Source organism: Bos grunniens, chromosome 1 (genome assembly GCF_055505025.1).
Source record: "Bos grunniens cultivar Pamir isolate PY7600 chromosome 1, Bosgru_T2T1.0, whole genome shotgun sequence".
Classification (NCBI taxonomy): domain Eukaryota; kingdom Metazoa; phylum Chordata; class Mammalia; order Artiodactyla; family Bovidae; genus Bos; species Bos grunniens.
The window spans coordinates 112458387-112473100 of record NC_141165.1 but is presented as its reverse complement, the minus strand read 5'-3'; the positions used below and the strand labels follow the sequence as shown (position 1 = coordinate 112473100).

Below are 14714 nucleotides of genomic sequence, written 5' to 3'. Positions count from 1 at the left end.
AAGAGGCAGGTCAGGTGGTTTGGTATTCCCATCTCTTGAAGAATTTTTCACAGTTTGTTGTGATCCATGCATCAACTGATAAATTTGTGTAATTTTTCTTTAGTCTATGAATGTCATGGGTCATATTGGTTAATTTTTTAATTAGATAAGCCCTGCATCCCTGGGGAAAAAACACAACTTGCTAATGGTGTATAATAATTTTTATATATTGCTTAGTTCTATTTGCTAATATTTTTGCATCTGTATTCATTAGGGGTATTGATTGGTCTGTTTTCTTTTTTATGCTTTGTTTCTTTGGTTTTGCATCTGAGAAGTTCTGTCTTGCCAAAGTCAGTTGGAAAGGGTTCTTTCCTATTTTCTGAAAGACATTATGTAGATTTGGTGTTAATTCTTCCTTAAACATTTGGTAGAGCTCTTCAGTGAAAACTTCTGGGCCTGGAGATTTCTTCTTTGGGAGTATTTGAATTATGAATTCAATTTCTTTAATTGGTTACAGAGCTATTCAAATTATTTCATATTGAGTGAGTTGTGGGAATTTGTGTTTTTCAAGGAATTGGTTCATTTTATTTAAGTCAAATTTTATGTGTGTAGCGTTGTTGGGAATGTTCCCTTATTTCTTTCTGACGTCTGCAAGGTCTATAGTGAGATCCCTGGTTTTGTTCCTGACGTTGATAATTGATGTCTTCTCTCTTAATTTTTTTTGTCAGTCATGCTACCAGTTGTTCATTATATTGATCTTTTCAAAGAACCAGCCCTTAGTTTTTACCTTATTATAGCCTGCTAAAGGTGGAAGTCTAGGACCCAGCTAGCCTTTGCTGAGGTGGATGTGGGGGAAGCCACACTTTTGTCTGGGGTGTTTGGCTAGAGCATACCCATTATTGTCTAAACTCATCTTGTCTTTCTAGGTTCCTCCTTCCTGGTTCTTTGGCTAAAAACAAAAGACAGCAGTCTTTTGCTGGGGTCCAAGTCTGGATCAAGGAACTCATGATCATGACATTCCTTTGGTCCCTAGATTCTAAGCCTCTCTGCCTTCTTCTTTCAACCCTTCAAAGTTGTTTTATATTTGTTTATACGTAAAGTCAGGGTTTGTGGTTGTACTAGCAGGAGAAACAGGGAAAATTGTATCTACTCCATCTTCCTCCCTGGAAGTCTTTTTTTTTTTTTAAGTAGATTTTTGAGGAAGCCATGTCAGTGGTTAACAATGTCAGGTACCTGTTGATTGTAATGAGTGTAGAAGGTTGATCATATACCTTGACTGTCAGGCCATTGTTGAATAACTTTTGAATTAAAGGTGTACCATTATCAGATTACAAATGTTCCAGAAAGCTGAACTCATGATGAATTTCAAGGGCCAAGCTTCCTTCGTGAGTTTTCTTGACTGCTAGAGTGATTGAGTATTGTGAATCTACTCATGTATTTTTTTTTCCTTGGTGAATGGGACCCTGAATTTTGGAGGGCTTGCAGAGGAGAGATAACATGGAAATCAGGGCTATAAAGACTTGCGGTGTCTGACTAGTCCATTGTGGCAGACAGACCCTAAGGAGGACCCCAGGCTCTCCACCTCCTGGCATCCAGGAACTTCAGGAGATCGAGGCTAGTCTCTAGGAGGCAAGGGCAGCTGCTAGCTGACATCTAGAAAGAAGCAGGGGATGCAGAGCTAAAGCCACAAAGAAATGAAGCCTGCAACAACCCAAGAGAGCCTGGAAGCAGATTCTTCCCTCCTTGAGCCTCCAGATGAGGATGTATCCTGACAGACACTGTGAGGGCAGCCTTGTGAGATGCTGAGCAGAGAATCCCAGTTAAGCCATGCCTCAACTTCTGACCTTTAAAAACTGCAAGAGTAAATGTGTGGTGTTTCAAGCTACCAAATTTGTGGTAATCTGTTAAATAGCAATAGGTAACAAATAGACCAACCAAGAATACATCATCTACAGAGTGAAAGCTTTGGACATCAGAAGGCAGAGGCACTCATAATAATAAACTCTGACCCAACTACTCCTGGCAAATGGCATGAAAATTTATGTACGCATGATGTGAACACATATTGGAAAACTTGGTGGTGTGCTATGATAGACTGCCTGGTCTCTGTCTTGGTAGCCTCATCTGAAAGTGGAGATAATTTTAATGTCTACTTCATAGGGTGGCTGTAAGAATTAAACATGATAATGCAGGTAAAGCAATTTAGTGAAGACCTGGCACAGTTCATGGCGTGTGGCCCAATGAATGTAGCTTTTGCCATCTTAATGTTTCAATGAGGTCACATTGCTGTCAACATCCTCAAATTGTAAAGGTGACTGGTTTGCAGACACTCCCCCCAACTAATCAATCTTTGAACAGTTTCCCCAGGATCAAAGCATCGTTTTGCTGTCCTGTTTACATTCTCACAAAACAACGTTTTTCATTTTCCTACAACTACCATCACCCAGCTGAAACTAAGCAAGTCTTCCAAATCTCTCCCATAATCAACCCTGGGCTTTTCTGCAGAAAGAACAACTTCTCTAGTTAATGAGGACTTCAGTGAAGGGTTCATTAAGTTTTTTTCCTCCAACAAAAGCATACTGTCCCCATGAAAAAGGCTCTTGAATTTCATTTTTTGCTCCCTGGATCAAGAGGGGAGAGTGAAGTTCTGAGACGTGGTTTGAGGCCCTTTGGGGGCGTGGGCATTTCGGAGCCCCAGTCCCTTCCACTCGGAAATGTTGGGGATTTAAGTCAGAGCGGGGCGTGCCTATAAATTTCATCCCAAGAACGGGTTGAAATCACACTGTTTAAAGAAACCAGCCTAACCACCTGAAAGGGTGGGAGTAAAAGGAAGCAGGGCCGGGACTAGCCCTGGTGCGGAAGACCCCTCTCGGCCCCGGCCCCACCCGGGCCCGCAGTGGCCGCCGAGTGCCACATCAGCACCCGCGCTCCACTTCCAGGTTCTTCCCAAGGATGCAGCGAGCGAGCCCGGGGGGCGGGGGGCGGGGCTTGAGGCCCGCGGGAGTGGCGGGCTGACCCGCCAATAGGCGGCAAGCGAGGAGCCCCGGAGACCAATCAGCTGGAGCTTCTGCTAGCGGCGGCCGCCTAGACTCATGCCCCGCGGGGGAATCAGATGAGACACATCTGGACAGCTGCGCTGGGGAACTGTGCTGCCCCTTCTCGGGCCGACGTCAGCTGAGCACGTCTCCCACGTTCTCTCCTTGCAGGCACTTATTATTATACATTTTCCCAATGAAGCAACCTAGAATCCAAGTTTAAAACTTTTCTCCTCTAATGCGAGAGGGGGCCAGATCCCATCCTACTTGTTAAACGTTCTTGGGGCTCTGGGATCCAAAGGACAGAAACAGCAACAACGAAAGCCCAGCCGCTGTCTCATTTAAAACTGGCAAAGTGGAAAAGTAGTATTGAGTAAGACCGATTTGGGTAAGTTTTGGATACGTATTGGATATCCTGTTTATCGCTCTATGATCTCTATCTTGCCTCTTTTTCCTATTCTCACTAGCCCTCTCTTTATCAGGGAGAGAATACCGCTTGCTGCCACAAACTGAACAGACTTCGTTTCCTTTACTTCTTTGGTAACACTTTAGTTTTGGGGTCATCTGTATGCTATTTTTAAAAATTTCCTGGGAACCGAAATTTAACTGCTTTCCTATTAAAAGCCTCTTCTAACTTCAAAGTTGAACTATGGATAACTTTATTTTTCTGTTTTCTTTCAGTGAGAACAGTGTATACATTTGTAGAACCGGTATTTTTATCCATCCCCAACACTCTATTTTGGTAGAGGATTGAAAAGTTATCTGGGTTATTCACAACTAACGAAACTTTACTTTCTATAATAAGATGTTTAATATTAAATTATTTAAATCCTGAATTGTTATAGGTAGTTACTGTTTCAGTTACATGTGAATGAAGCTCAGTGTCTTTTCTGTATTCTCCTGCTCATAGTGGTAGGCACAAATTCTTCCTTGATCATTAAAAAACACATTAAACATGTTTGTTTAGAGATGCTGTACATCCACTATGTACACCAATAATGTTATATATTAATCACACTATGTACCACTATGTACATCAATAATGTATATCCACTATGTACATCAATAATGTTATATTATGACCACTATGTACAGACCACTATGTACATCCCTATGTACATCAGTAAATAACATCACTGTTCTGTATTAATCCCATAATTACATCAAAATAATATTCACAGTGGTTGTTAGATCGTTGTGCTTCCACATAATTCTGATATTTATTTCAGGATTTAGAAATGGAAATGTTGGCAAATATTGAGCTAGGTGAATGGCCTGAGGCTCATTCCATCTTAGACATCTATAATTGTCTCTGTTTAAGCAATGTTTTAGATTTGAGGCTTTATCAGATATTATTTACTATTGTGGCCAGAATTGATCTTTAATTTCTGACTTAGAAAGCAGTAGGTGCCTTAATTGAAAGTGTGTTTTTGATTCAGAAAAGCATTGCACACTGTGAGTGGAAGAGTTGAAGTGGTTTTCAGGGCTGGAGGTTTAGAAGAAACAGTGTTGCAGGGATCAGTATAAAGAGCCAGCTGGTCTGGTTCAATTCAAAACCCTCCTGTTTAATCTTGAGCAAGTTACTCAGCCCATCTTACCTCAGTTCCATCCTCTGTATATGGAGATAATACTACCTATCACCGGCTCCCTTCTCAGCTTCCCCTGCTGCACTTGTTTTCCCAGCCACCATTCTGACCTCTACACTACCACCTAGGGTTTACTGAGTGCAGACCAGTTGTTAATGGGGCCTTGTGTATAGCTGTAAGGGAGAGAGAGTCTGGAGAGGAAAGTGAGGTAGAATTTATCAAGCACCTTAGAAAGATCTAGAAAGTTCTGGGAAAGAGAACTTATAGGATGGTTTTATAGAAGGGTTGGCATTTCTGGGAAAGATTTTGACAAACAGCTTTGGTTGAGGGGAAAGGGATCCTAAAACAGAAGGTGGCAGGCATTCTAGGAGGAAGGGAAAGCATGGACAAAAGCATTGAGGCTAGAAAGTGTGACTCTATCATCAGGACCCTGGGTTGTGATAGGGATAATTCATGAGAAGTCAGTAGATGGAAAGATGAAAAGTGGGGGAAGGGGGAGGTAGGAGAGAGTGGTGGGGAGAGCCTGTGGGGAAGGAGAGGCTTGGGAGGTAAGATTGGTAGGAAGTGGCAAGCTGAACTGGCAGCAGTTGCATAGTTGGAGGTGTCTCTGGAATGATCCATCTCTGGAGTCCAGTTTCTACCCCTTGCCCACCATACCCTCCCCATCTGTTCCACTGCTTCAGTGACCTCCAACCCACCCCCTTCAGGGCCTTGAAGGACTGCCCAGTGAGTCTGGGTCCCACTCTTGGAATCACTCTTGTGGTGGCTGTCTTGGAGCTCTGCTGAAGTGGTTTGGCATCCTGGACTATTAGGCTGCATTTCAGATGCAGGCTACACTCTAAAGTCTTTGACATGGTTGTGATTGTTGCACTCGTCCCCAACTCCCTACACACACAGTGTGTGCTGGAAAGCCCTTTTTCATGTTGCTAAGAGAGTCGAACATTCACATGGTAATATTTATAACCTTAATATTTATAACCTTATGATGTACAATTGTTGAAGAAGATAAGACCTGTAGTATTCACCTCAGTGGAGAGTCAGTTTGGAGATCTCTGCTGTCTCTTCCTTGAGAAGTACTGAGCTGTGTCAGAGGGAACCCAGGTCTGGTCCTGATGCTGCTGTGGACCGCCTGTGTGACCTTGGGCAAGACTGAGCCATTATGGCCGTCTCTGTGCCATCAACTGTTAAAAGATCTCTAAGGCCCCTCTTCCCTTGGATGATTCTTTTATTCTTCTTGCACCCCCTAGAGCCCAAGCCTTAACCACTAGTCTGTGCTGCCTTGGATATAATACATCAAAGCAGCTTTTTTTGTTTATAACAACAGTAGTCAGGAAGTCCATGGAAGGAGGATCACTGGAGGTGGGGGGACCATTTGGAGGAGTGGAGTTGGTACAGTTTCCCAGGAGTGGCCAGAATATCAACATGAGTCTTGTGTACGGATGTGTTGCATGTGCAGACCGGTCATGTTTTGTTGTTGTTCAGTTGCTAAGTTGTGTCCAACTCTGCTACCCCATGAACTACAGCAGATGCCATTCAGCCATCTCATCTGGAGATGTTTTACTTGTTTTTTAGATGGAGCTCATTACAAATAATCATCTGTATTTTCTTTTTTTTAATTTAAAAATTTATTTTATTTTATTTTTAACTTTACAGTATTGTATTGGTTTTGCCATATATCAATATGAATCCGCCACAGGTATACACATGTTCCCCATCCTGAACCCTCCTCCCTCCCCGTACCATCCCTCTGGGTCGTCCCAGTGCACCAGCCCCAAGCATCCAGTATCATGCATCAAACCTGGACTGGCGACTCAGTTGAAACATGTATAATATCATATATGTCTTTTCATCTTGATTGAACAGAACTACTATAGACCTTGGGCTTACGGTAGACTTTCAGTAATAGCAGGTGACTCATTGTTGCCTTTAAAAAGCTGAAACAGAGTATACAAGCATCAAAAGTAATGATTTCCCCTTTATTTACTGCCTTCTTTCCTTTCTACTAGTTTTTCCAGATGTAATTTTGTTAGTAGTTTGGTCTGTATCCTTCCAGTCCTTCTCCAAGAGTCTACTCATGGGTGTAGATCTAAACATGAATATAATTTAAAAATATAAATAGAACCACAGTAGTTTTATTTGAAAATACAGAGAAACAATGAAATGTCTGAAGGCTTGTGGAAGAATGGGGCAGATGCCAGGTACACTTTCTATTCCTGTTACTTGTGAATCCTTGTTTGTTTGTTTGTTTTTCTTATTTCTAGAGACACTGTGGTTTTGGGATAAGAACTTCACGTGGTGAAGGTCAACGTAGGACTATTTGAGGGGTCCTGTTATTAGTCATACCCAGTCTGGATTTGAATTTTGGGAATTCAATCTTAAATTTTTTAATATAGTGAATCAACTTTAAAATATTTCTTGAAAAACAGTTTAGTTTTCTTTTTATCTTATTAACTTAATGTAGTCACTCTTTTCAGTCTAGCGCACTGTGCTCAGTCACTGAGACTTTGGAGTCAGACTGAAGGTTTCAACTTGATACCTACTTCTTACTAGTGTAAGTCACTTTGTCATGGAGGTTTTATTACCTATAAAATGGGGATATCAACGCCACTAAATGAGAAAATCAGTAGAAAACATTTAGCATGATGTCTGCGTCATACTAAAGCCTATACATGTAAGCAGTTCATTTTTTACTGTGGTAAAAAGCATAACATGAAATTTGGCTTTGTAACCATTTCTAAGTGTATAGTTCAGTGACGTCAAGTACATTCACATTTTTGTGCAATCATCACCACTGTGCATCTCCAGAACTTTTTCATCAAAATGAAACTCTGTCCTCATTAAACCTTAACTCTCTATTACCTTCCCCTGTCCTCTCAGCCTCTGGCAGCAACCATTCTACATTCTTTCTCATGCATCTGACTACTCTAGGTATCTCATATAAGTGAAACTATAGAATATTTGTCTTTTTATGACTGGATTATTTCACTTAGCATATGTCTTCAAAGTTCACCCAGATCATAATGTCATAATTTGATTTCTTTTTAAAGCTTAATAATTTTTCTTTGTACATATATATCACATTTTGTTTATCCAAAACAAATGTTGATGGACATTTGGGTTATTTCCATCTGCAAAGTTAATTTTTTGTGTCAATTTGTCCAGGCTACAGTATCCAGACACTTAGTCAAACATTATTCTAGATATTTAGTGAAGGTATTTTTAGGTTTGAGGCTTTAACCCCATGAGGGCTTCCCTTGTGGCTCAGTGGTAAAGAATCCGCCTGCCAATGCAGAAGCCACAGGAGATGTGTGTTCAATCCCTGAGTGGGGAAGATCCCCCAGAGAAGGAAATGGCAACCCATTCCAGTATTGCTTCAAAATCTCATGGACAGAGAAGCCTGATGGGCTATAATTCATGGGGTCCCAAAAGAGTAGGACATGACATAGCAACTAAATAGCAACTACTTGCATAAAATTCAAATGACATCCCTCATTTCCAGGTAGCCCTGTATTAAATTACTATCCTCACACTTTAAATGAACAAAGTATAAAGTTCTGAATTTCACTTTGATATGTCTAGGTATAGACTTAAAAAAAATTAACAGCTTGTTTTTTTTTGATGTGTCCTTTATATTTGAAGACTCAAATATAAAGTCTTCCTTTAGATCAGAGAGTTGTTCTCCAGTTATTTGAATCTCGCTTCCTCTCTCTATAAGCCAGAAATAATTCAGACTAATGATTGTCAACAGCTGTTACAGGAAGAGGGGAAAAACCAGCATAGAGAGAGGCATGTAGTAAGAAGCACATTTAGGACAGATTTAGGGACACTGTGTATTAAATAAATAATGAAAATTTAATAACATTAAAAAATAATGCAGAAGGAAAAATCGTGAAAAATGCTCGCACCAAAATCATGTGGTAGCTGAACCTTGAGGACAAAGGCCTGAGGAAGAGGGAGTAATAAGGAGGAGAGAGAAGGTTTTGTTGAGAAAGAATGGGGGGTACTGGGGTCAGGGACCTAGAAGCTCTTACCTTTAAGCCAGCAGGAAGGAGAACTGACAGCCCAGCGTCTCCGTCTCTGGTGTCGCTTCTCCTCCTCCTGCTCTGCCCTCAGTTTGTGTACACCGAGGGCATGAAGACAGACTGTGGGAGAGCAGGGTAATCTGGTTTTTTCCTTGTTGCTTGTGTGACTTTTCCTCTGTTGTTTCCACTGCGGGGAGCAGAAGAATGAATCAATGAGGATGAATGAGATCATCCTCTTGGGGCAAGTGGGAAAACCCCATACAGACACTAAGCCTCCTTTTCCTCATCAGAAAAGCAGGCCTTTCTCCCTCTACTTCTAAGAGAGGATTCATGAAGTCCTGTATGTAATGGGGCTTCATGAACTGTATTGTGTTTTATGGAGGAGAGAGGTTATGTGACCGTGATCATACTTTAAAGCTCTTTCTTCACAGAAAGATGCACAAACAACTAATGGCTAAGTGAGTGACAGTTTATTAGGTGTCAGCTCTTCTCAGGGTTCTTCTCGTTGTACCGTCATGGATGCCTTATGGTGTAGAGGCTATTATTATTTTAGAGATGAGATAACTGAGGCCCAGAGAGGTTAAGTAACTCTTCCAAGGTCACACAGTGATGAAATCAGGATTTAAGCACAGGATAACCTCCTTGCAGTGTCTGAATGCTTTATGCCATGTGTAATACTATCCTCAGGAGTGAAGCACCTGTCGTGGTTGCCACTTTTTGATATTCACCATGGCCTGAAAGGTAATCTGGCTCTGCCTTTATCCACCCATCTCCACCTTGTCCCCTCCTTTCCCAATGCTAATGAAATGTAGTCAGACTTTGGATAAAAAAGTAGGTTCAGGTAGAGGCCACGTGATGATTTGAGGTGTGAGATACTTGTTTTGTTCTTTCATCTACAAGCTCAGGCTTGGACTGGTGCTTCTCTCATGTTCTCCAGTAGCAATAACTTTGCCATTAGTTTCGAAATGAGTGAGATGGCCAATACCAAGTCCTAGAGAAGATCTGTGAGCAACTCTGCTCAAATAGGGCTTCCCTGGTAGCTCAGATGGTAAAGAATCTGCCTGCAATTTAGGAGACGAAGGTTCGATCCTTGAATTGGGAAGATCCCTTGGAGAAGGGAATGGCAACCCACTCCAGTATTTTTGCCTGGAGAATTCCATGGACAGAGGAGTCTGGCAGGCTACAGTCTGTGGGGTCTCAAAGAGTTGGACATGACTGAATGACTAACACACACACTGCTCGAATAATGCAACCTACTTCTCCTCTGATAAACTTGGCCTCATGATGTCCAGATTGTATTTACACCTTATACAAGCCTTTTAGGCTGTTTGTTTCCTTCCCCGGAAATGGGGCTGGTGTGAGTCAGGATGGTACAGGGGATATTCCAATTGCTCTTGAGATTAGAAAATAAAAGATTGATAGTGTGATTGTTGATATTTTTGATGAGAATTCATTGGTGGAGAGCATGACAGTTACTCAGTGAGTTGAGAAGAAACACATCTTCTGGGAAAAAGCTTTGGCTTTGGCTTTGGCCTGGGTGCTTACCATCCAGAGGCTGTCTGCGTGGAGAGAGTCATGAGTCTTTCCCCATATCACTGTTGTTTTCCAATTTCCAAATGGAGCAGTACTGTTGCAGTGAATGAGAAGGCAGCGGCTCCAAAATTTCTCATGTGGCCATGGAGAGACATGGGTTATACAAAGTATGCTTATATAGCTGGAAGAGGTATTGGAGGGTCAACATCATTTCAGACTGGACTTCCAGTATTCTCCTTGCCTTTTAAACCCATTACCTATTTTAATGATTTCCAACTTTTAGAAGAGGATTTTATTGTCTTTTGTTAATGAACTGGCATGGTAATGAAAACAATTCTCAATTTTTTTGGTGTGTGTGTGCCTGCTGATGCTCAGTCGTGTCCAACTCTTTGTGACCCCATGGACTATAGCCCACCAGGCTCCTCTGTCTATGGAATTTTCCAGGCAAGGATGTTGGAATGGGTTGCCATTTCCTACTCCAGGGGATCTTCCCAACCCAAGGATCGAACCTATGTCTCTTGCATTGCATCTTCTGCATTTGCAGGCAGATTCTTTATCACTGAGCTACTTGGGAATCCCTTTAGTGGCCAAAAAAAAAAAGTATATTCAGTAGTCTGAGGATATGAAGTAGGAATGTGTCTTTTATCAAGCTTTCTAGGAGATTCTTGGGTCAGTGGCTCAAGATCCTCATTTTGAAAAACTCAGGTTAAAGTGGTATCTTTTCTGTGTAATAATATTGGTGTTGAGTGCTAAGTTGACTGAATTTGAAAGAATTTCTGGTTTTGCCCAAGATAGAGTAACAGGGCCAGATTTATTCTTATCCTGAAATAATAAAAAATATCAGATAAAATATATGAAGTAATATATGGGTTTTGAAACACTGGTCATCAGGCAATGGGAGGGCAGTGATATCCAGGAAATTACAAAGACATAAACACTCCAACTGCTCCAGCTGATCCCTGGGAGACAGTCCAGGCTGAGCCCCAGGTGGAACTCATACTCCTTGAGTTGAGGAGGTGGTGCTGAGAGCCCAGGAAACCAAGGTGTCCAGAGTTCACAGGACTGAGTTCCAGAACCAAGAGACCTGCACAGAGAGGGGTCACTGGAAACATGCGGGAAGGCCCCTCACGTGTTCGTAAGAGTAAGTGAGTCAACTACAGGAGTCTGGAGGGTGGCGGGAGGGGTGCAAAGATGAGGGAGAGGGTGGAGAGCAGTTCCCTGCAGTCACAGAAGTCTGGGAATATTGCTTGTTCCCTCCAACCAGATTAGAAGACTTATAATTCACAAGTATTGGACAGAACAGTCAGGAAGGTCTGGCCTCAGTAACGGGGAATACTTAGCCTTAAACTGATCACTGCTCCCGACATGCCTAACAGATCATCAAAAAGTGATACCTGAGAGGATCAGACTGCTCCCAGGTCACCTACTCATCCCAGAACAGACCTCAAGAATATTTAGAAATATGAAAAAATATCCAGTGCCCCAAAAGACAAAATTCACAATGTCTGGCACCCCAAAATAGTAAAGCAGTTGTGTTTAAAATGAAACACACTGTCCTTGACTGACCTAGAAGTGTATTTCCACACACATTTTTGTACCATTATGCAGTCAAACAGTTAAGTCCATCAGTGTAACATTTTGTACATAACATGCCCTATTCTGCTAAACCATGGTCTGCGTTAATATTTATCTTGGCTTCTGAGATAACAGTTCCTCTTTCATGTCCATTATTGTTTTTTTAAATATGTTTCCTGTGTTTGGTAACTCCAACTCCTGGCTTATGGGAAGGTAAGCTCAGTCAGTACATCATGTATCTGCCCCAAGCATTGGAGCTGGGAGCAATGGATGGTGAAATGGGGCTAATTCTCTAAGGCTGATGGGTGACTTGGAATCAAATGCCATAGAGAGCAGTAAGGGCCAAACCAGGGAGTCCAAGATCTGCTGACAGGTATAAGGGGTGAGTTCAGCCAGGGTGAATTTCAGCCTCTGAAATTCAACAGCAGTGTACCAGTGTTGTGTTAGGACTGAAGCTGAAGAGTCAGACCTTGACTTTGCTACTTGCAGTTTGAGGTTGGGTTAGTGAGATTACTCTGGGGTCATGCATGAGCTTAATGCTCTACGGGTCCATAACTGACCTCCAGACTTTGAGCCTGGGCTGTCTCTTCTCCTCTGAGATTAGGTAATTTTTAATTTGGTCATCAAGCACCAAGTGTGTTTTGCTGATTCATTGCTGCCTAGAAGTTCGGTCTGACACCCTGTCTTCTGGGTATCTCTTCTTTAATGCTTTGCTACTTGAAGAAACAAGTGTTCTTTAGTTTGGCTGGTGCCAAGCACCTTGCCATCCTTTCCCATTCTGCCTGAGCAGATAGGTGACTTTTCTACTTATAAGTCTCTTGGGTGGTGGAAAAGTGTATGTTTCTTAAAACGTTGTGTCCCAGATCAATTTGTAAAAAAGTAAGAAAGCTCTTACTTGAAGATAATGACAAGACATTACTACTATCATCTGATGAAAATGTTCCTTTCTTTGAAGGATTGGGGCTAAAGGGTCAGTCTTAGAAAAAATTGGAAGTCAGTTTGTCTTTTAAAGCAGAGGTCTTAAGATCACGTTTTCACCTGAAAAGGAGGCCGATCAGAAGTCTTCCAAAACCTTACTTTTATTCCCAGTGTTGGCTGGACTCTGGGTTGGGTTACTACAGCAGGAATACAGGGATGCATACTAGTCAGTATTCTCATGATCTCTATGATGGTTCTTGTGGCAGAAACAGTTTACTTGCAGTATTTAATGATAATAATAACAGCAGCTGCAGCGTTAGATGGTGGATGGAAAAAGTCTATCACTTTCATTTCCTTTCAATCAGCATTGATCAGAGGAGGATCCGTTTCTCTCTGGTGTTTTCCAGTGAGAGAGACGAGGAGAGCGTGGGTGAGGCTTTCTGTCTTCACTTGATGAGCTTAGGACCATTTCCTGTCTTCCTGCACATGTCTGGGACCTTCAGCCTTTTTGCAAGATGTACTCAAGGACAAAGATTGTGGTTTCTGGAGAGAAATGCACAGAAGAACTTGATACAGTCTCACAGTTGTTAATTGTGGTGGGTGTAACTGGTTTTGTTTTTTGGCATATTGTTATTGTTGTTGTTCAGACTCTTTGTGACTCCACCGACTGCAACACACCAGGCTCCTCTGTCCTCCACTATGTCCTGGAGTTTGCTGTCCACTGAGTTTGGTTCATGTCCATTGAGTTGGTGATGCTATCTTACCATCTCATCCTCTGTGGTCCCCCTTCTCCTGCCTTAAGTCTTTCCCAGCATCACAGTCTTTTCCAACGAGTCAACTCTTCACATCAGGTGGGCGACATATTGGAGCTTCAGCTTCAGCATCAGATCTTCCAATGAATATTCAGGGTTGATTTTCTTTAGATTTTACTGGTTTGATCTCCTTGCAGTCAGTGGGACTCCCAAGAGTCTTCTCCAGCACTGCAATTTGAAAGCATCAATTCTTCGGTGCTCAGCCTTCTTTATGGACCAACATCCATTCATGACTAAAGAAAAATCATTAATTTGACTGTAAGGACCTTTGTCAGCAAAGTGATGTCTCTGCTTTTTAATATGATGTCTAGGTTTGTTATAACTTTCCTTCCAAGGAGCAAGTGCCTTTTAATTGCATGGCTGCAGTCACCATCAGTGATGATTTTGGAGACCAAGAAAAGAAAATCTGCCAGTGCTTTCACTTTCCCCCCTTCTATTTGCCATGAAGTGATGGGACCAGATGCCATGATCTTAGTTTTTTTCTTTCAGATCACACAACTGTATTTTCTATTTGTCTTGTGTATAGATAGGGCCATCTGATTGGTTTAAACCAGTTAAGCCTTCTCTACCACCTCTCTTTTGCCTCTATGGTGAACATAGAGTCCATGCGTTGAAGATGGCCTCCAACAGGAATGTGATCTGAATTTCTAAAGCCTTGCTTGAAGGAAAGATGCCCAGGAAAGCCACACAATTGGAAGTGCTCTGTTGTTCTTAATTTGCATAATATGTAACCTTTCACATTAGAAGCTACTTAGTTTTTCTAATGTTGAGTTTGAAGCCAGCTTTTTCACTCTCCTCTTTCACTCTCATCAAGGAGCTCTTTAATTCCTCTTCACTTTCTGCCATTAGGCTGATATCATCTGCATCTTTGAGATTGTTGATATTTCTCCCAGCAATCCTGATTCCAGCTTGTGATTTATCCAGCTCAGCATTTCACATGATGTACTCTGGGTTTAAGTTAAACATGCAGGGTGACAATATACAGCCTCAACATACTCCTTTCCCAGTTTTGAACCTGTCTGTTGTTCCATGTCTAGATCTAACTGTTGCTTCTTGACCTGCATATAGTATTCTCCAGGAGACAGGAAAGGAGGTCTTTTACTCCTATTTCTTGAAGAATTTTCTTCAGTTTGTTGTTGTCCACACAGTCAAAGGCTTTGGTGTAGTCAGTGAAGCAGAAGTAGATGTTTTTCTGGAATTCCCTTGCTTTTTGCATGATCCAGTGAATGTTGGCAGTTTGATATCTAATTCCTC

General features: G+C 41.8%; 1 protein-coding gene across 2 annotated transcripts in view; it reads left to right on the top strand.

Annotated features, from left to right (window-relative positions):
* Positions 1-3093: 3093 nt before the first annotated feature.
* TMEM45A (transmembrane protein 45A) overlaps positions 3094-14714 on the top strand; it is a 114458-nt gene continuing 102837 nt past the window's right edge. Inside the window, exon 1 of one of the 2 annotated variants that reach the window (XM_086409890.1) lies at positions 3094-3402. Coding sequence is in view for 1 of the 2 variants with exons in the window: in XM_086409882.1 (XP_086266008.1) it covers positions 11266-11296 (31 nt within the window). In the remaining variant the exon portion in view is untranslated. Of the gene's footprint in view, positions 3403-11165; positions 11297-14714 lie in introns of those variants that run through there. The other variant, XM_086409882.1, reaches the window with a different exon arrangement.